We start from the raw sequence: 22,628 nt of genomic DNA, 5'->3' as shown, positions 1-22,628 counted from the left end.
GTGTTATTAGCCTGGGTTTTTACTGTCGTACATGTGGGTGAGGAGGAGGGTGAGGCAGAAGTGGGGCTGGATATAAAGACGAAACTTTTGTCAGTCCTGTGCCCCTGATCGATGGCTGTACTTGGAGCCAGAATTTGGGAGGAGAGGAAGGGGCTCTGTGCTGATGTCTTTGAGAACTTAGCAGTGATAGACCTGGATTTAGAACCCTCATCCCATGTTGACTATGTACATACTGGGTATCATTTCTCCCGTTTTGCACAGAGGCAGTGTGAAAGCCCAAGAGATGAAGCCTCATGACCAGGGTCACATAGCTAGTAAAACACCGTGGGATCTGAGATCAGACAGCTGAGATCAGAATCCCAATTTCACCTGTGTGCTGATAGTTGCTCTTAATATCCTTAAGTCTCCGTTTTCTTATCTACTAAATGGGTGCAATGACGAACCCTAGCTCAGGGTGTGAGAATCAATGAGATTAACTCTATGAAGTCTTAGCGTGTACCGTTTTAAGGACTCAATACCTGTTAGCTGCTGCCCTTACGATAATCCCCTTGCATTTTGCTTATTCATCTCTTTTGTATGGGAGAGCCAGCTAAGATTTTTGCTCGAGGCTATCTCAAGCCTGTGCAGTGGTCACTTCTGTCCGGCATCACTGCTGATTATGGCAGGGAAATTGAAGGAACGGTGTGGCTATCATGTGAAAAACCAACAACCTGGTCCCTTTTCCATACGTCAGTGAACCAGAGGAACATCTGTGCCTTTTTGCACATCAGTGACTGAAGCCTCAGGGCAAGTACAAGGATGGACCATTCTCAGGAATGCTTTTCAGGGAGGTGGTACTTTAAGCAAACACGAGATTTGATTTCCATATTGACAGACACAACATTTTTGGGAGGAGTAATTTATTACTCCATAAAAACATTGTAAAAGGTGTCTCTGGAGGTCTGCTGGCAGCTTCAGCCTTGGAGTCATTCTCCGGGACAGAAGTAAAGTGTGTTGCTGGGGTGCCTAGAGCTGCCCAACCCGCTGCTGCTGCTGCTGCTGCTGCTCTCCTTCCCGGTGCTGTTTAACCATGTCTGGGGCTGACCCCACCGGAGCCTGCCTCTGTCACCTGTAAGGATAACGACTCATGCGGTGAGGTTAATCGGTGAGGAAACCGGTCCCCGCTGGCAAGGCAGAGGCTCTGTGTCCTGTGGACCGTCCTCCTAAAAGTCGAGCTCAGGTGCGGCTTGCACCAGGGAGAGTTCCAGGCGCAGCCGAAGCTGTAAACAAACACCAGCTGATGATGTCCATTTGGGAATTGCTTGTGTGTGAGAAATAAAGATCTAGATGGGGAGCTTGATCTGGCCCTTGCAACCTCATTGCAACCAGGTTGAATTTTAGATTCAGTTTGATTTTTTTTAAGGAGGGGGCGCTTGACTATTTTTAAGGTACTCGGGAGCTCTTGCGCTGGGGGACTGGGAAGGAGTTCGGGGTGCATTTGGCTGCGAAGGCTTGTGGGGCTGTAGAAAAGGCCAGCTGCCTCATCAACCTGGGCCATTTCTCCAGGCCTCTCTCTTTCTGATGAAACTACATTTGAAGTCGGTGATTTCCTCTGAGTGTCGAATCCATGCATGGCGAGCTTATTGTCTTGTCTTTTCTCCTCTTCTAGGCCTAGGCGGCAGCGGCAGAACAACTTCCCCATGTTCCCCTCCCCTAAAGCCTGGAATTTCAGAGGGGTAAGTGTTTTCCCCGGGCGTGGTCCCACAGCTGTATACCCTTTTCTGTCTGCTCTAGAGACTGGGGCTGTTGGGGTTGGCTCTGCTAACTGGTCTTTGCCAAAAAAAGCTGTATTTTAGCACTTGGAGAAATCACTTTTGTATCAGTGGTTGTGGCTTAGTTAGGAAATGTAAGTGGCTCAATTATAAGCACCCGCCGATGTTCGTTTGCCCTGTAGGTCTAGAGCTCCTGGAAGCATCTGGTGAAGAAGCCAAGTCAGAGTAGAGGAGGGGGAGGCATTGTGCTCGTTTTCTTGGGAACCTGGAGGGACCCAGTGCACAGGGAAGAAAAAAGAAATCGGAAATGTACCATCTGTTAATATGTAGATTTACGACTTCATGGGGAGCTTTGTTTTCCAGAAGGAGAAGTCTGTAAGCTCTAAACAGATTTCTAAGGGAAATCATAAAAATCTCCCAATCATAAAACCATAGACCCTTAGAATTATATAGTCAGATCTAATCTCCTCTTGATGAAAAGTTTTCTTCCTTAACAGAGTAATATTAATAGTAATAATAACAATAATAATAAAGTGTATGGAAGCCCTGACATGTGCTAAAATGAATCCTAGCTCTGATCTTAGGAAAAAGACTGTTGCGTGTGTAAAGAACGCTAAGAGCTCTGTTTCACCACCAGCCTTTGCCTGAGTTGTTCCTTCTGCCTAGAACAGAGCCCTTTCTGTCCAGCCCTGTACTCCTATCCTGTCCACATTCCTGTCCACACTGCAACTGGCCCACCCACTTCATCCCTTAGGTCTAAGCCTTGACATCGCCTGCGGTGGGGAAGCCTTCTGAGCTCAGCCACCTCCAATGGACCCCTGCATTTCCTTCTCATTATTGGGATAAGATAGTGCCCATGGAAATGTAAGATTAGAAGCTCCAAGCATCTGGTGTGTAGAGACCTTGTCATTCTCTCTTGCTCAGTGCTGGATCCCTGGGCTTCGTACCTATATACTTAATCAATTTGTTGAATGAATAAATAAATCTCTCACATCCATCAGACACAAAGTCCACTTGAAGCCGTGTTTCAAGCTCACGTCTTTGGTCTTTTCAGCACTGTTTTTTCTGGTTGAGTTCCTCTTTAGTCTCCTACGTAGATCTTAGTCATTTTCCCCAAGTGTGTTATTAAAAATAAATATAGAGCATGGCTCTGTTTTCACTACGTTTACAATATGCTTTTCACTGAGTACAAAGAGAAATGTGTACCTCTTAGATAGATGGGCATGACTTATGGAATGTAAGTCGTGTGTCTTCTAAGCTGTTTATGGTTTTATGGATAAGATCCCCATTCCTCTGAGTGGGTTCAGTAGGATGATTATAACCATTAGGTGGGAAAAACCTTGTGTGGTCAAATAAACTTGGGGCGCACTGAGAGCACCTAATTAAGTATGTTCACCGCTGCAAGACCTCTCAGAGTCTTTGATGTGTTGCTGTGGTTGGGGACTATGTTAAGGTGAGTTGATGGCATTGGTGGCATTTCCCTTAGTCATTTCTCATTAATCCTTGTTGACAAGATAGTTTGTACACACTTTGGAATAGTTGACATTTATTGTCAATTTTGAGCTGTAGAGAAATTAGACCTCCTGTGAACAAGTGGGCCTTTTGGGGAAGACATTTATTTTCTCTCTGTCTCTGGCCTCCCCTCAGGATACCCTACTCTTCCTTCTGCTTCAGCAGTGGTCACTAGCCAACTTTTATGGTACATCTATGGTGAACAGCCACCCAAGTTTCCCAGCCATTGTCATGGTTTAGCACTGGAAGTCCCAGGCAAGCTGGGACAATTAGTTGCCATACCTATAGCGATAAGACCTCTCCAACTGTTTTCCCTTCAAAAATGTTTTGTGAATTTTTGAGCACAACTCTGTTTATAGAAATTGCTGCTCAAAAGAACCTTAGGTACATCCTTGGCTTAAGTGACCCTTTGATAGCTTCATCCCTGCATGGTAACCTTTGAAATGAGGGAATCATTGCAGAAGAACAAACAAACTGTCCCTGACTAATTGCAACCAAATAGGGAAAAAAATCTCATGCATTGTTGATTTCAGCTTCCTATGTCCCCTCAAATTCTTAGCCAGCTCATAAGGGTTTTTTGTTTTGTTTTGTTTTGTTTTGTTTTGTTTGGTCCCAAATAGTTGAAATTGTTGGAGTGAGTAGAGTCTGTTAGGTGGTTAGGTCAGCTGTGGTGTTTATTTTGGTCCCTTGTCCTTGCTTTGATTTCTCCTGGCCCCCGGGGCTTATTGGAAAGTCAGACAAACTGACATCAAGATATGCCTGAGGGAGATGGTCTGAGGCTTGATCAGCTGCCGGGTTGGCCAAACTGATCTCTCCATGTCTTTTGGAGCATAATCCTCCCTGACACGGAGAGGGTAGGAGGGAACACTACCAAGTGGAAATACCCTTCCTCCCAGCCAGGCCATGCTTTGTAACCATCATTATGGTAATTGGAACTGAAGAACAAGAAGGACCCAGAATGCCAGGGTGAGGACATTTGAGGCATTATCTGGCTAATACATTTTCTGTAATGAAATGTGACTCCCAGGCCTGTTAGAGTGAGCTGTGCATGCTGTCCTAGGGCAGGGCATGCTTGTTATGAATGCTTTATTTTCTTCTTTGTTGAGAAAGGAAGGTTTTAGAATCTGTGCATTAGTAAATTTTCCTTATTTATATATGTGGCAGAGGAAATCATTAAAAGCATTAAATGGGATGTTCATAATTCCATTCCTCTTTGGCGTGTAAAAAATAAAGACCCTATGTTAGTTCACTTATATTCTGGGCATTGATGGATGTTGGGGGTGGGGTGGGGAGAAGTGGTTGGAGAAGATGGATGGTAAAAGGTGAGAGGACAAGGAGCCTCATCACTCTAGAGAAGAAGCCAAGAGGGAGACTTCTTGTCTTTGAACCAGAAACATCCGCTGCAGATCTATGTTACTCCTCAAGGCATTAGGAGTAGGCTTTGTGGTTTTCCTTTTTTGGGGGGGCTACAGTTTTTGGCTGTGGAGAGGTTTAGGAAGAGCTGGTGACCCATGGATGACATTCTTTCTACCTACCAAGTGATTTAGCCCTTTATAGGAGTTGTCCTTATTAAGTGCAGGTTGTGTCTCTTGATTCCTATCCTTGCCTAAGCAGACAGAGGCCCTTGGCGGTACCAACCCGACTCCCCCACCTTCCTGAACAAGAGGTCAGGTCATGCCCATCTCTCACCAGACCCATGAGTGCTGTGCATATGCTCACAGAAAGAAACCAAGAGGAGGTTTGGCGGGGGGGGCCTTATGGTAGGAACATTGTGAGTAAAACCAGAGCAGAATGACAGTTATAAGAAGGTGGGACCCTGCAGTACTGTTGCTAAGTGCTTCTGTCAGGTGCTTACTGCACATCTGGTCCCCATCTGGTCAGAGCAGTGCTGAGCTCAGAATTTCCACCCTTCCTTGTGTACATATTTGCTGCAGCTCCTCCTTTTAGGTGAGAGAGAGTGACAGACTCAAGGAGGAAGCTCACTCTAGAAGTATGGAAATCTTAGGAACAAATCTCCTACCATTGCCTACCAATTAACTAGGAAATACTTAGCAAGCCCTGCTGCTCCATTACAAGGCATTGTTTAGGTGTTGAACTGATGTTTCCATTAAATAGCAACCAAATTTCATGACTGTTGCTTGTCTTGTCTCTTTCTCCAGAGCCTGGTCTTTACTCTTGCCCAGGCCATTTGGGGAGAAATTTCTAGACTCTGAAGCTTTGGGCATTATAGCCCCAACCTTTTAATTTCCAGATATGGAAAATAAAACCTAATATATTAGTCATGACTCTTGATTGCAAGTAATAAAAGCTCACTTAAAGGTAGTACAATTGGAAAGGGAGATTAATTGGCTCATGTGCCTAAGGGACACTGAGGTGGGTAGGCTTCAGGTACAATAGTATCCAGGGATACTCCCTCTCAGCTTTGTTACTCTTGGGGTATTGGTTTTATCCTGCATACTACATTTGAACCAACAACAACAGCTCATTCCCAGAGGAAGGACAAGCTTTTGATTCCAGGGTCCACATATGAAATCCTAGTGAACGACTCGGACTGCCCTGGTTTGGCTCACATAGCTACGTCTTGGTCGATCACTGTCGCCAAGAAGACAGACAAGCCTTGGTCATGTGTTCCCTCTGAGGGAGCTAGACAGATGGGGTTTTGTCAGGACAGCGCCACGAGAGACACTTGAGGTAGAGAAGGGTCATTGGCTCCAAGGAAGAGTTTGGTACTGTTACCAAATCTCTCCTGGTCTTTTCCAAGACGTCAGAGCTAGAACCTGGTTTTCAAATGGTGGGTCCTGTGCCTTCTCCATGCTGCCTTGATGCGCCCAGGTGCTGTGTTTGGAAGCAAGTGCCTGAACCTCAATGTCACTGAATGTTTCCTGAAGGTCACCCTGGAATGTTCTAAAATTCACAACTTAGTAGAGTGACAGTCTCTAAGACTCAATACATGCACAGCCAAGCCAGTGTTTATTGCGACCTTACTGTCCACCCTGCAGTGAAGGGGGCACAGCGTTCTCTCTCTTGCAGCATCACTAGGTATATTTACCTCCACTTACTGAGCATCAGCTCCAGGCAAGGCCATGGCAGTCCTGCATGGTAGTTGTATTTATTCCCAGTTGTATTTATTCCTTCAAGGTGGGGAAACAGAGCCCTACATGTGCTTGCTTGTGTAAAACCACATCTGTAAGTGACAGAGCCAGCATTTGAACCCGGGACTGTCTGTCCCCAGGCCATTAGAGCTATTGGCTCTTTATTTATTTTTTAAAAGATTTTATTTATTTATTTGAGAGAGAGAGAGAGCATAAGCAGGGGCGAGGGGCGGAGGGAGAAGGAGAAGCATGGTCCCTTCTGAGCAGGGATTCCACCCAGAACTTGATCCCAGGACCCCAGGATCATGACCTGAACTGAAGGCAGACACTTAACCAACTGAACCACCCAGGCATCCCATGTATTGCCTCTTTAAACAAAGCTGGTGACATGGACTTTTCTTCAAAGGAAGTTAGACATGAAGATCTTTTTTAAAATGTTAGGAACGAGTGAGTATGCTGTGGTAAACTTCCATCACCCAGAATCTCTTTTAGTTCCCTTCTACTCCTTTGGACCTCATTTTTTGAAAGGTTTGATCTTCCCTCCTTTTTTTTTTTTTTTTTAATGAAAAAGATAATTTGTTACCCAGTTTTGTATTTGTCATGATGAATGCCATTATAACAGCTCCGTTCCTCCCAGGTAACTAGCCCCTGGCATTCACATAGGTCACACGGGCACTGTGTGGAGTGCTTTATGCATATATTACTTCCCACAACAATCCCGAGAGCCTTGTCCTCATTTCACAGATGAGGAAGTAGCGTGTGTTAATTTTCGATCACTGCGCAACAAATCACCGCAAATTTAGCAGCTCGAAACCCCAGCTGTTCATTAGGTCCCGGTCCTGTAGGTCGGGAGTCTGGGCACGGTGTGCTGGCTTCTCTGCTCAGGGTCTCACAAGACTGGAATGCAGGTTTCAGCGGGAGTAGAGTCTCACCTGAGTCACAGAAGCCTCTTCTAACCTTATTCAGGTTCTCGGGGGGAATTCAGTTTCTTGTGGTTTTAGGACTGACATCCCCATTTCTTTGCAAATTGTCAGCCAGGGGAGGCTCTTAACTCCTAGAGGCCCCTCTCAGGTCCTTGCCCGGTGGCATCCTCTGTCTTTAAAGCCATCCATGGAGACTGTGTCACATCAAATATCACTTATATTTCCCGTCTCTGACTTGAGAAAGAGCCCAGTTCCTTTTAAGGAGTCACCAGATTAGATCACCACCCAGATCATCTTCCTTTTGATCTAAAAGTCAGTGATTAGTAGTCTAATCATAGGGGTGATACCTCCTCACATTCTCTGGTTTTGCCTGCACTCAGGAGAGGAGATTATACATGTGTACACTAGGGGCTGGAGGTTTGGGGGGGCCCTGCTAGAATTCTGCCCACTGGGCAGAGGTTTAAATGTGGAGCGGCTTGCTCAGGGTCACAGACAGACTCTAACCTGAGCTCGCCTCATTCCAAAGACCGTGTTCCTTGCCTGCACCTTTGGGAACTACTCCTCAGTATGAAATTACTAACCTCCCTAATATACAGAGGACTCTTGCAAGACAAGATTTCACAAATCTGAAAACCCAGTAGAAAAGTAGTTGAAGGGTATAAATAAATAGTACAGAAGAGAAAGTACATATGACCAGTAAATAAAGTCAAGTTGCTCATTGTAACTCATACTTTAAAAATATTTTTAGGAGTGCTTGGGTAGCACAGTCGATTAAGCATCCAACTTTTGGTTTCAGCTCATATCCTGATCTCAGGGTCGTGAGATCAAGCCCCACACTGGCTCAGTGTGAAGTCTGCTTGGACTTCACTCTGAAGTCCCTCTTTCGCTCTGCTCCCCTTCCCCTGCTCTTTCTCTATCTCTCAAATAAATATAAATCTTTTAAAAAAATAAATAAAATAGAAATATTTCAAAATGACAAAATAAATAAAAGTAATACTATAATAATGTATTTCATTTATTTAGCTCTTGTAATTTGTTAGCTACTGTTCTTAGTGCTTTATAAGTCATCTACACGTCCAACAACCCTATTAGATAGATACTGTTATTATACCCAGTTTCTGGATGGGCAAACTGAGGCCCTGAATTTTAATTACCCATCTCCAAGTTTGCACAGCAATAAAGTGGTGGACCCAGCTTTTGAACCCAGGCAGCCTGTGCTCTCAGCCGTGTGATGGTTGAAAGTGTGAGTAATGTAGAAGCACATAGTGTACAGCTATATGTTTAGGATTAAACCAGCAAGTGAAGAAAAAGAAAACTAACAAAAACAAAATTGCCCTGTATATTATTACACCAAAAAAAGTCTGAAGAAATATCACTGTTGACTGACAACCTGGGTGGGACCGGGGAACTGTTGCTATGGTAGTTCTGTTTTTGGCAATGTCTGAGTTTTTGAGAGAGGTCATATATTCCTTTTATAATTAGCAAAAACAACAAAACTTATAATAATTAAACACAAACTCCTTCCACAAGCAAGAAGAGGCTCATTTTAAAAGCTTCTGGCGCTTAGAGAACATCAGGGTGACAGAACGCGTGTTCTGGCAGAACATCTGGGGGATGATCAAATCTGGGCGCATAGAAGAGGCAGGTACCTACCCTGCTGGGCAGTAAGACATTTGCCCCCACCCTGTCTCACCATCCTCCTCACCCTCCCCCACCCCCCACCTCCAATAGGCTCAAGGCTGCCTCAGTGCACTCACAGGGTGAACTCTGAGTTTGGTGGACAGTCCTTAGCCGTCACAACAAAGGCATACGTCGTGAAAAGGCACTTGCTTTGAAGGCGCAATGCCAGTTGGAAACTCAAGACAAGGCACATATCAGAGCATCAAGTCCTCATCGGCAGAATGGGGACAGTAATGCCATTTCTCAAAACTTGAGACTTAGTTATAATGGGTGTAATGTGATCTGAATAATGCTTCCATCTGGTTAAGTGAGCAGAAAATTCTAGCTCCTTGTAACTAGAGTTCTCTTACACCTGAAATGACTGTTTCCTAAATACGTGTGTTTCAGAGATGCCTTTTCCGTGTGAGGTGCCCCCTCAAAAGGAAAAACTGACTGTCTCTGGTTTCCGCTGGGCCCTCTTGCCTCATTTCCCTTCGGGCTGCAGAGAGGCTAGCCAGCCAGGAGCTGCTGAAACCTGTGAGAATCAGCCCCCGTCATCTTCTGTCTGCTGACACCAACGATGTGTCAGGCACACTGAAGCTCAGTTTTAGATTCAAAAGCAGTTTCTTTTTTTTGGTCACATGGGAGGCCTGTGGGGACATAGTGGCTTTGATGACAGTAGTACAAATTCTGAACTCTGGAGGCAGAATTTATAGATGCCTTTATTTTAGGTCATTATTCGATTATTCCCTTTTGTGTTCCAGAATGACGCAGGGTAGAGATAATTTTGACTTTATTTTTCTGGGTTAAGAAATCTTAGTTGCAGGGGCGCCTGGGTGGCTCAGTGGGTTAAGCCGCTGCCTTCGGCTCAGGTCATGATCTCAGGGTCCTGGGATCGAGCCCCACATCGGGCTCTCTGCTCAGCAGGGAGCCTGCTTCCTTCTCTCTCTCTCTCTCTGCCTGCCTCTCAGTGTATTTGTAATTTCTCTCTGTCAAATAAATAAATAAAATCTTTAAAAAAAAAAAAAGAAATCTTAGTTGCAGGTGACAGAAACAACTCAATTTGGCTTAAACAAGAAAAATTTTAAAAATCACAGAGGTCTGGGGATGCCTGGGTGGCTCAGTCAGTGAAGCGTCTGCCTCCGGCTTAGGTCATGATCCCATGGTCCTGGGATCCAGTCCCACATCGGGCTCCCTGCTCAGCGGGAAGCCTGCTTCTCCCTCTGCCTGCTGCTCCCACTGCCTATTCTCTCTCCCTCTAACAAATAAAAAAATTAAATAAACAAATAAATAAACAAAATCTTTTAAAAAAAATTACAGAGGTCTGGGGGACTATCTCGTGGAATGAAGTGGGGCCTTAGAAGCCACTGGAACTGGGCACCAGGAACCCCAGGGGATTTTGGATTCTTCTGTTATTAGCTGCATTTTCTCTGCAGACCGACTTCTTCCATTTCTCTCTGCTGTGGAAATGCAACCATATACACAGAGCAGCCTCTTTGCTCTCTGAACCAAGATTACTAGATTACCAGCTTAGGTCAGGTGGATATTCCTGGACCAGTCAGCAATGGCCCCGGAAGTGGAGTCTTGCTGTACCACTGTGTTGGTTCCTGTGTTAACTATAGTGATGTGGAGAAGAAGGAGGCAGTTTCCAGAAGAAGGGGAGAGGCACTAGGCAGATATTAACAATTCTTGTCTACAGAAGTCTTCTCCCACAGTAAAGGATAGTCATCCTGATTCTCAGGGTCTGGCTCTCAGGTGGACAAAGCACACTCCTCTTCTTTCATGTTTGGTTCGAAGTGGTCCTTTTAGTTATGTTGCTTTGTTTTGTTTTGTTTCAACCATGAAGGTCTAACCTGGGGGCAAGAATAGACTGCCGGTAAGACACAAGACATAATTGTCTTCTGGATTAATTGAAATAATAGCAGATCCTGGAAGACTGCATTCTGAAATGGCTCAAGGCTGTTTCTATAATACTGAGAACTATCGGAGCTTGATCTTGGGTTTTAAATAGAAAATAGCCCAAGTATCAGGCGCATGTTGCTTTGTAGTTTGCCAAATTTGTGACTTCTCATGGAACTTTTTATTTTTAATTTAATTTATTTTTTATTTTTTCATTTTTCATTTTAATCAAATTTAGCTTTCATTACACAAACAGTAACAGGGCAATGATCTTGTCACCTTCAAAAGACCCTGATGCTATTTGTAGATGTGGGAGGAGATGGTAATGTTGAGAACCAAGGGGATACACCTATTTGGAAAATCCCTTTTCTGAAGCTGAAACTTCCCCTCCATTTTCCTTTTCCCCTCCCTATTAGATTATATTTTCTATTTCCTGCCCACGTGAAAAGCTGGGGGTAGGGATTAAAGCCTTTTGCATGGGGGGGTGGTTGGAAAAGGTTTTGTCACTGACTTTCCTTCTCTCCTGTGGACTTCTTCCTCTTCACCGTCAGTGGTCTATTCGATGGATTGAATTTGGTTTAGCTCACTGTGACCCTGTGTATCCCCTTTGCCCCCTTTTCAAGTACTCAAACCACACTGTCCGTTAAACCAACACACAATGAAAAGCAGGGGGGTAAAAGCTGGAGGAAAGTAACACACTACAGAGAGAATGCAGGCGGGATGGAAAGATCCCCTCTGGATCGTGGGGTCCACAATGCCGATGGGTCCTTTCTCTCTACATACTGCCTTGGCCTTCCTCATGGATGATGTGATTGATGATGATGATGCGTTGTTGAAGTTTACACATGGAGCCAGAATGGATATCTCCAATGGGGCAGCCAAAGTAAGGTATGTTAAGTGCTCAGATGTGTTTAGTTGCCCCTGTATATTTAGTACCTCTCCAGATTCACCTTGCCTCCTCACCATGTATCACAAACACTTAGTAGCCAGCTGCTTTATGAATATTAGGTTCTTTTGTTCCCTGCACCCTCTCCTATCTGTGTTGGCCATATACATGTTCCACTTACTAACCACTTATTTATACTTAACTATTTCTGCTTTTGAAGATGAATGTCTTTTTTTTTTTTTTTTTTTTAAGATTTTGTTTATTTGTTTGACAGACAGAGATCACAAGTAGGCAGAGAGAGAGAGGAGGAAACAGGCTCCCTGCTGAGCAGAGAGCCCGATGCAGGGCTCGATTCCAGGACCCTGGGATCATGACCTGAGCCGAAGGCAGAGGCTTTAACCCACTGAGCCACCCAGGCGCCCCGAATAAGTCTTAAAAACCTTCTCCTCTTGAGCAATTGAAATAAATATTTTCTAAAACTGTTGCTTATTCCCTCTTGATTACATAAGGCCCATTTCTAGGTGTGCTGCCCCATACAAGCCTGATGATGAAAATTCTTCTCTTACTTGGTTTTCGGGCACCAGACACTTGTCTTCCTTTATGCAGGCTCTCTCCTTCTGCCATTCAACTCTGGAAATCTCAATGAATTCAAGTCCTGGATCAGCCTTTCCATGCATGATCATTACTGCTGCTTCTACAAGGTGCTGGTAATGAAACCAGCTGGATTAGCTGCCGCAGCGGCAACGTGTGGACCACCAGTACCCTGACCTGGTTAATGCACTGTGAGGGAGGGGGAAATGTTCTGTGCACAATGCCGCTAATACACGATGTGTTTTTGTATCTTCAGGGCTGATTTGACCTAAGATCCCATTTAGGAAAAAAAGGAGGAATGAGGCTAATTACTTTTTTAGAGACAGACAAGGATTTGTTTAAAATCATAGCTCTGATTTGTAAAAGGTGCCATGGAGTGTTCTCAGGGAAATGCATTTTATTAACACAGGTTCAACTAAACCTGTTCATTAAAAAGGGGGCTAGGGAGAGAACTTAGAACTCAGTGTTAGATGGGTTGGTGAACTTGCTATGCTGTTTGTCAGTCCCAGTGGGAGATGGTAATTCTAGGTCTTGATTTGGAATTTTTGTGTAGCATCTTCCTAAAATCAAGCAACAGTTATCAGGGGAGAAACTGAAGATCTATGTGCAGTATTTGTTCTAGCGGTGGGGTAGGAACTGATGAGTATGGCTATAGAGAGAAGGCATGTCAGACTTTACCTGGTGCCCTCCTAAGGAGTTTCCATGATTATTATTTTTATTCTCTGTGTTATTTTTTCAACTTCTATTATGAAAAATATCAAATATATTTAAAGTTGAAATATGACAGCAATGAACACCCACTGGCTGGAATCGACAATCACTGATATTTTGCTCTGTGTATCTATTTATGTATCTGTTGATGACTTATTTTACTAAGCCATTTCAATTGCAGATACCATTACCCTTCACTTCTAAATACTTCAGTATATGTGTCCTAACAATAAGGGTTTCCTACATTTCAGTAAACATCATTACCAAACCTATGAGAGTTACTAAAAATTCCCCGTTTCCTAAGACTCATTCCATATTCATATTCTGCAGTTGTCTTTTATAATTGGTTGTCCCCCCAAACCATTCAAAAGCCATGCATTACTTCTGTTTGGATTTTTAAAAATCTAATTGAGAACGAGGATTTTATTTCGTTACTACATTTTTTAGTCTTTTTTATTCTCAAATACTTCCCTCATCACGATCCCTCCTGTTTAAAATGATAATTGACTTTTTGAAAATACCAGCCCAGTTGCTTATGGGATCTGGGCTCACATTTAAATTTATCTGGTTGCTTCCTTATGATGTCATTTAACTTATTCCTCTGTCTTTTATATTTATAAAGGCTTGGCTTCTTTCATGTTACACACTTTTGAGCAGGAAAACATCCCGAGGGATGCCAGCTTCTTGGCATTCAGGGGCACGTTAAGAGGCACACAGCAGTAGGTTGTTTGTTATGCTGATGTGCTAGACAGGGTAGATGCTGATGCAAGCCCCAGCTCTGAGTGAGGAGCAACTCTACTGTAGAGTCTTTGATGGTTATTTTTAATTAATTAATTAATTATTGTCAATCTAGCTTTCTTTAATTTTTAAAAAAATTTTCATTTCAGTATAGCTAACATACAGTGTTATATTAGCTTCAGACACACGATCTAGTGATTCAGCCCTTCCATACATCATGAAAAGTGTACTTTTTTTTTTAAGATTTTATTTATTTATTTGACAGAGACAGAGATCACAAGCAGGCAAAGAGACAGTCATAGAGAGAGGGGAAGCAGGCTCCCTGCTGAGCAGAAAGCCTGATGTGGAACTCGATCCCAGAACCCTGAGATCATGACCTGAGCAGAAGGCAGAGGCTTAACCCACTGAGCCACCCAGGCAGCCACGAGAAGTGTACTCTTAATCCCCTTCGCCCATTTCACTTACCACCTCCCCTTTTGTAACCATGACTCTGTCCTTGGTAGATATTTTAGACAGAAAACAAACAAAAACAAAAACCAACACCCTCCCCCCCAAAAAAAAACCCCACAAAACCCAGGTACTTGTTCTATTACCTCAAGAAAAAAGCTGTTTAATGAGAGATATACAATTGCAGGAACCCAGGATTTCTCTGCTCAGTTTCATTCTTCCTTTCTCTGCTTTCCCCTTCTGATGCATAGGTTCTGCTCCCAACGTCTTCTCCATGCATGAGACACCTTGGGCTGGTCAACTCAACTTGGCTGGGATCTTTCAGCAGCTCGCTCTCCTACAGCCCACTGGGTAGTCTCAGGTGCCCTATCCCCAACTCCCTAAGAAAACTCTGATCATATCAGCTCATCTTTCTCTGGCTGGGCCTTCCAAGTGGTGGGCAGGCTGCTGGTCAGTTCTTAGAAGAGCTTCTTCCTTGGTCCAGTCCTGTGCAGCTAGAAAGTCAGGGTCAGTGCATCTGCTGTTCACCAGTTTGGGCAAGGGATGAACTTCACTGAGACTCAGAGTCCTCACCTGAAAATATATCTAGCTCATTGGGTTCTGGTAAGGAGTAAATGAAATAATTCATACCAAGTATTTATTTAATTTTTTAAAAAATTTTTCTTAAGATTTTATTTATTTGTCAGAGAGAGAGAGAGAGAGCGCACACACAAGCAGGTAGAGGTAGAGAGAGAAGCAGGCTCCCTACCAAGCAGGGAGCCCGATATGGGACTCAATCCCAGGACTCTGGGATCATGACCTGAGCCAAAGGCAGCAGCTTAACTGACTGAGCCACCCAGGTGCCCCCATACCAAGTATTTAATAAAAACTTTCCCCTCTCTGCTACCACTTTTGTCTTTTGTTCACTCCGCAGGAGCTGTGGGGAAAATGGGGCCAATTCCCTGGAAAGAAAATGTGGGAAAATATACCAAACATTTCTGAGATAGTAGAAAAACTTTCCATTTATCTACTATTTTTCCAAGTTTTAGAGTGATCATCTCAGGCCCTGGGTTGTGGGAGATGGAGTCTGGACCATGTGTTCTTCACATGTGCTGTGCTATTAAACCAACAAAGATGTACTTGATGTATATGGGAATTTGCACTGATTTAGAGGGAGGAAAGAAAATTTCTTACACAAAAAGCTTTTGAACAAGTTTCAAATGGTAGTCCACATATGTTGTTGAACATTCTACTGTATTCGTTCTGATAGGTACTGACTTGCAGTAATTCACATCTTACGTATCATGTGAAGTTTGGCAGTGGATTTAATTCTGAATTTATTTTGCGAGCATCTCTCTACACAGGCTGTCTCTCTGTCCTGTCACAGACTGGTACATCGAACTGGCTGTTCTTGGCTCCTTAACCATGGTACCTTATTGCCCAATGAAAATATCCAACAAATGTCTACATTCTTCTCATGCTTGTGGTTTCGATTGCATTTTTATATGTGGGGAAAATGAGCATCTTGTTTTGAAGGATGAAAGAAGATAATTTTGATATTGAGAGAACATTCAAAATCACTGACCTCAGCAGGTCAGTCTGAGGATTGGAAATTTTTCAAAATGTTGCTTTTCACCTGCAGATTTAATCAGCCTTTTTAAAAAGTGGTCATTTGGAATGCTAGTGAAGGTGAGGTAGGACAGATGCCCTCCCAGGTGTTCAGGGGCATTGTTACTTGATCATCTTTCTGGAAAGCTATTCATGTCAAGAAACACTAACATATTTATGGCCATTGGCCCAATAATTCCGCTTCTAGGCATCTATCCTATAGAAGTCACTAAACACGTGGATTAAAATTGATGCACAAAAGTATTTAATGCAGCGATCACTGTAATGACACAAAAAAGTGGAAAAGTCTAAATGTCCAGTAATTTGGGGTCAGTGTGAATCATTTTATTCATAATCGTTTTATTCATAAGTGCGTGTATTATGCAGCCATAAGGGGATGTTGTGGAAGAATGTGAGTCAGTGAAAATGTTTCTTGTGTTTTCAAAAGCAGGAAATAAAATTGTATATACAAGAATGATACTGCTATTAAAAAATTAAACATGCCAAAATATTAATAATGATTTCCTCCCAGTAAGCGAGCTTGAAGTGACGTTTTTTTCTTTGTTTTATTTTGGCTTTTTCAAGTTTCTACAGGGTGTGTGTGCACGTACATAATTTTCATAATTGAGAAGAAAAATTGAGGGGAGAAGACAGCTATTTGAACTGTAATTTTGAAATGGAGTTTTAGGTTTTAGATTTAAGAATAAAAATCATCCCAACAGGCAAGAGGAATAAATCTAAGTCAGGAATTCAATGAATTGGCCCAAATCCCGTGGTTACTTAAGAAGGAATTTTAAAATAAGGCATCTGTTTATGGAGGAGTTTCAAATGTGAGAACTGGACAAAGGTGAACTTGGAGGAATTTTGTCTTCCTTTTCTAATGTCAACAACAAATCCATAAATCTTACTTGGATATTTGAGAGGGGAGGAAAGCACCTTAATAAGAATGAACATTGTGTACTCAGCCAAGAAAGAAATCATCCCCCAAAGAGTTAATATTCCAAAGAATTAATAGGCGACTCAATTGCATCTTACTAAGTTGGGGTACATTATTTTGATGGGTTCTGGATGATGGCTTGGGGGGAACACTTTAGAATGCCACTTCTGGAAAATTAGAGAAAAATGCTTAATATGTAGCCTGTGCATTCTTCATCTTCGGTTTCGTTTATTTTTGAAACTCAGAGGGCTACAGATTGCAAAGTTGGCTTAGTAAATTGGGGGTCAAAAAGGTACTGGCTTTTTAAAAATACCCTTCACCCCAAGGTGTGTTTCCTGTCTTATAGCTTGTGTAATTAAAATCAAACATGTTTTTCTTGGGCCAAACCTTTGCCATGCATTAATACATTTATCACCAAATTCTAAAACATCTTAAGGAAGGGAACAACTTGAGCTTTAGACTGAAATAGTCCTTTCAAGTCTGCATTATTGGTACGAACGGCCAAGATTTTGCTGTTCTTGAAACATAATAAAACCTGCTGCTTATTTTTACGGTCTTCATGTCATGTCTTTTTCCTTCTGTTTAAATGTGCTCATCTCATTATCCAGAATGACTAAGAGGCCCTACATATGTGCCATTAAAACCCTTGTCCTCAGTTCACTCTTCCTTTTGTCCTGATACTCCTTTTGCTCAGGAAGTGACTTCTCCATCTTGTTTCATGAGTCATTCTGATGTGGTTCACCAAATTCCCTCCATTGACTGTGCCTCCTACTTGACCATGATCCCTCTGCCTTAATAAATGCTCATTTCCCTTCCTTGTCCACTTGCATTTTATTGTGCTCTTTTAGAACTTTGGTTTAAAGACTAATATTGCCTATTGTATCTCTTATAATTGTAATTTTATGTTATTTGGTGTTATCAGACTTCTTTAATATATTAAGAAATAGTTCCACTACCCAAATCAAAGGACAAATGTCAAAAAGTACATGAGAGTGTACAAGTAGACAAGAACAGGAAAGAAGATCCCTACAGTGAGGCAGTAAACAGACACTGGAAGTCAATCAATTTGGTTTAATGAGTTCTAGTTGCTTATTCTAAAAACTGATGTCTCCATGTGTATATCTGGAAGAAACAGGAAGTTGGCATTCTCCCCTCAGCTGCCTTCTGTTTCTTACCCCTGATCCTGGTTTTATTTCTACAAGAATTCAATCGCAGAAGTCTCCGGCTTGGCCATAGGAGGAGATAAAAACATTTTTACCTGTGGTTGGTTGTGTTTATTTAAACAATCTCATGCAACTATTGTTGCTTACAGTCACCGGGCTTATTTCTGCTGCCCCTGGCAGTGTTTATATTGGCAATGGTGAGGAGATGCTATCAGCAATTCATTGTATACTGTTTGCATAATGGACAGGGCAGCCAGCTCCAGCCAGTTTTTTTAAAAAAATGCATCGGATTAGTTGAATGATTCTATTAAGAGGCCTGTCTGGTTGGGAAGTTGCAGTCTGTGCTCAAGTTGATGTCGTGCTCAAGTAGCTGAGGTGCCCCCAGCCACAACTGATAGGCTGGGTTAGCAGGTTACCCGGTTTCTAGAACATGACTGCACCTGCAGTGGGCTGGCCAGCCACACTGCCGAATGGGGGACAGGCATTTGTAATTGAGAACACTGACAAGGCAAGATGCTCAACTATGTTGTCCTTTGATGCCTCAGGTCCTTTGCACCTCAGAGGATCCAATGCTATTTCAGAAACGTCAGCCAAGGGAAGATCTGCTGGATTTTCCCTAGTTAATAGCATCTGAACAAAGTTTTCCTTCAAGAACAGTCATCCTGTTCACCACCAACAAGATAACTTGGAGACAAGAACTTTAAAGATATCTAGGGCTTAAGTTTACTTCTTTGCTCCTAGGGTGAAATCATCGCTAGGCACCATGACTATAGAAACACAGAAGGTATGAATTTTTTTTTTTTTTTTTTTTTGGTTTTCTGCAGCCACTCAGTGTCTCCTAGCAAAGGTTCTCAAAGCGGCGGCAGCAGCAATAGCACCTGGGAGCGCAGCAGAAATGCAGACTCCTAGGCCCCACCCCAGACCTCAGAATCTGCATTTTATCAAGATCCTCAGCTGATGTGTGGCCCATGAGGGTTTGAGAAATGCTTTGATTCCTAGGGCCGTCTACATTCAGCTTGCAGATACCATCAGCTGCAGTAGAGGTTTCCTGTGCATGTCTTTGGTCAGGATTCAGGGTGATGGAAATTGACATGCAGTTTGTCCTCTGTTTCCTTCTTTCTTTCTTTTTTAAGATTTTATTTATTTATTTGACAGACAGAGATCACAAGTAGGCAGAGAGGCAGGCAGAGAGAGAGGAGGAAGCAGGCTCCCTGCTGAGCAGAGAGGTCGATGCGGGACTCAATTCCCGGACCCTGGGATCATGACCTGAGCTGAAGGCGGAGGCTTTAACCCACTGAGCCACCCAGGTGCCCCTTGTCCTCTGTTTCTACTAACAGAAAGTAGAGCCACAGTGAAATCCAGTGAACCCATCCCTGGGACCCTAGCCACTTAGTACAAATCCTTCTGTGATTCAGACATAGTAAAAAGAGGCCAGAGGCAGGGTTGAAAATTCTGGCATCACCACTTGCCTTGCTATACCCTCCTTCCACACCTGGGAGTACCCACATCATAGCATGGAAAGGTCTTCCCAGAACTCTTTCTCTTATGCAGTACTGTATTATTTTTTTTTCTCAGAATGTGCCTTTTGCTGATCTAATAGGTGTCCTGTGTCGTCCTGGGGAGCAGAGTCACCACAACTGGACATGCGACTCATGGACAAGATAGCAGTCTGTGATAAAGAGGAGAGGGGCTCCTTCCACCTCTGGGCGCTGAGGCACATGCGTTATGTAATGCATTTCCTACCTTTAATTATTTACCGGTCTTGCCCTGCCTGTTCACTGTCCTGGCTGCTGTTTGCTTTGTTCTGCAGTGAAGGAATGGACCTCTCTGGGGTTTAAATCCCGCTCAACCCTGGCCACTTCACGGCATGGTTTTTCCTCAGGTGGCTGTCTCTGGGGGCAGAGGCATATTCTCCAAACCCCACTGTGGCCCAGTGCGTCAAGTATGTCTTCATAACGAGAGAGGTTTGGGCAGAGGCTAAGCTGATGACAGGTCTCAAGTGAGGCCCTGAGCACATTTCAGATTCGGAATGCAAATCGTTGTCTGCGGTAATTATAGTTTGTGCCTTGGCCCTACTTGGCCCCCGTGGTCATTATCTTGGTGCAGAATAAGCAGCTTTGTGCTTTTCAAGTGGGAGGTAATGACGGGGAGAGGGATGCTTGAGGGACATTTAAGGGCCCATCCCCAAGTCTGAGTGGGTGTAGAACAGACCCAGATGTGTGTTGGGGTGCCACCATGGACAAACTGTGACCTGTGGGCCAGGAGCTCAACCTCTCTGAGCCTCAGCACCCTCCAGTCTTGGCCTCCAGGAAGGTTGCCCTGGTGATGAGATGGTGATGATGGAATGGACACTCATCGCAGTGCCTGGCACATAGGAGGTGTTGACCAAGGGGGAGATCCATGGTCTACCAGGTGCCATAAGGGCAGGGATCTGGGACAGGCAAATACACACTCTTCTAAAAGGGCAGTTCCCATGCACATATCAGTTACCTCTTCTTCCTGCAAAGGGACTCTGATGCACCCTTTTCACGCTTCACACGTCAGCAGAATTGACAAGAGCTTCGACTGCTGGCTTGGGTCAGACTTCCTGCAGGTCACTCTAGCTGTGTGCCCTTTGGTGCTTTGATTAACATCTCTGAGCCATGGATTTTATTGTTTGTAAAATGGACATTATAATATTTGTGATTCGCAGTGTTGTTGGGGAGATGATCTGTGAAAAATGCCTGTGAAGTTGAGCACCAGGTCTTGGCTCCAAGTATGAAGGGGGTACTATTGTTGTCCCCTTTGCAGAGACAAGGAAATGAAGGTGTTAAGGGCTACATGACTCTCTCAAGCCTATGGCCCAGATGTGGTGGGGCCTGAACTCTGGCTCAGCACATTGCCTGGTTCCATATTAGTGTCACTGTCACTCTGCCTCGAGGTGTTCAGAAATCACTACCCAAAGACTGCCCAGCCATCTGCTCCTGGGCCTCCGCTTCTCAGATCCCTCATTTTTATTGACAATTTTTCTTTAAAAAAAAAAATGATTTATTTTAGAGATGGAGAGAGAGTGGCATTGGGGGGAGGGGCAGAGGTTGAGAGAAAAAAACCCTCAAGCAGATTCCCTGCTGAGCATGGAGCCCGGCATGGGATTTGCTCTTATGACCCCAAGATCATGCCTGAGCGGAAAGCAAGAAGCGAATGCTTTGCGGACTGAGCCACCCAGGTGCCCTGACAAATCCTCTCTTCAATTGGGTTAAAGTAGACCATAGTACTATTATTATATTACTCTATTATACAATGTTATGTATAATATGTTATATAATATTAAAATAGAAATTTATATAGCCTTGGGTGGTGGGTGCTCTTTTTTAAAATTATCTTTTATTATTAACATATTGTATTATTAGCTCCAGAGTACAGGTCTGTGAATCATCAGGTTTACACACTTCACAGCACTCACCATAGCACATACCTTCCCCAATGTCCATAACCTACCACCCTCTCCCAACGCCCCTCCCCCCAGCAACCCTCAGTTTGTTTTGTGAGATCAAGAGTCTCTTATGGTTTGTCTCCCTCCCAATCTCATCTTGTTTCATTTATTCTCTTCCTACCTCCCACCCCCCCCACGTTGCCTCTCAACTTCCTCATATCAGGGAGATCATATGATAATTGTCTTTCTCCCATTGACTTATTTTGCTAAGCATGATAGTTCCATCCACATCATTGCAAATGGCAAGATTTCGTTTCTTTTGATGGCTGCAGAGTATTCCATTGTATATATATACACCACATCTTCTTTCTCCATTCATCTGTTGATGGACGTCTAGGTTCTTTCCATAGTTTGGCTATTGTGGACATTGCTGCTATAAACATATGGGTGCAGGTGCCCCTTCAGATCACTACATTTGTATCTTTAGCATAAATACCCAGTAGTGCGATTGCTGCGTCATAGGGTAGCTCTATTTTCAACTTCTTCGGGAACCTCCATGCTGTTTTCCAGAGTGGTTGCACGAGCTTGCATTCCCTGTGGTGGTTGTCTTACTCTTACCCCCATTTTAACAGATGATAAAATGGAGGTAAAGAAAAGTCAGTAGTCAGAGGTCACATGGTAAGCATAGCACTGGGATTTAAATTCAGGTTGTTTGGCTCAGACATCCTGTTCCTAACCCCCAAGCTAAACTGCTTGCCTTGATTTCCAGTCTACTTTCCAGATTTTGTACCCTTGCCACCTTGGTGGGCCTCAGGGTTTCCAGACCTCCTTAGCTCCAAACTTAGCAGACTGCTTCCTAGGGCCTGTCACTGTGTGCTTGGTCACACCTCACCCAAGAGGGTGGTTCTGGGGACTCCTCTCACAGCTCCCAGGTGCTCATTCAACACAGGAGGCCATTTGTGCCTCAACCTTGTACATTCTTAAAAAAATAAAAATCAGCCTTTTGTTTTAATGACACAACCCAGGGGTAAGGTTCCTGTTATCACATGGGAGGAGTCTGGCCAGAGGTGATTGGAGTTGTAAAGTCAAGTAGCAGGGGAATTCCTTCTTTGCTCCATAAATTACTGACCGGAGAGCTCTGTGTAATTTCACATTATGGGAGAGAATGGCTGTGCTTAACTCCTGCTGGGAGAGGAAATTTGTCTCACTTCTCATTTAGCAAGGAGAGGGAGTTGGGAAGCATGGAAGTGGAATTTTGTTATTGTTGTTAAATTCCTGGCTTTTAGCTAATATATTTATGTATATGTACTTTAACATGGG

General features: G+C 43.6%; 1 protein-coding gene across 5 annotated transcripts in view; it reads left to right on the top strand.

The window, feature by feature from the left end:
* The window catches only part of ARHGEF3 (Rho guanine nucleotide exchange factor 3), a 315,621-nt gene that overhangs the window by 104,752 nt on the left and 188,241 nt on the right, over positions 1–22,628 (top strand). For 4 of the 5 annotated variants that reach the window (XM_059389998.1, XM_059390000.1, XM_059390003.1 and 1 more), the window contains one exon: positions 1,649–1,715. In XM_059389998.1, coding sequence (XP_059245981.1) covers positions 1,649–1,715 — 67 coding nt within the window. Of the gene's footprint in view, positions 1–1,042; positions 1,111–1,648; positions 1,716–22,628 lie in introns of those variants that run through there. The other variant, XM_059389999.1, reaches the window with a different exon arrangement.

The sequence above is a fragment of the Mustela nigripes genome, chromosome 2 (assembly GCF_022355385.1).
Source record: "Mustela nigripes isolate SB6536 chromosome 2, MUSNIG.SB6536, whole genome shotgun sequence".
Classification (NCBI taxonomy): Eukaryota; Metazoa; Chordata; class Mammalia; order Carnivora; family Mustelidae; genus Mustela; species Mustela nigripes.
Note: the sequence above shows the minus strand (reverse complement) of the source record. Positions and strands in the feature narration are given on the sequence as shown.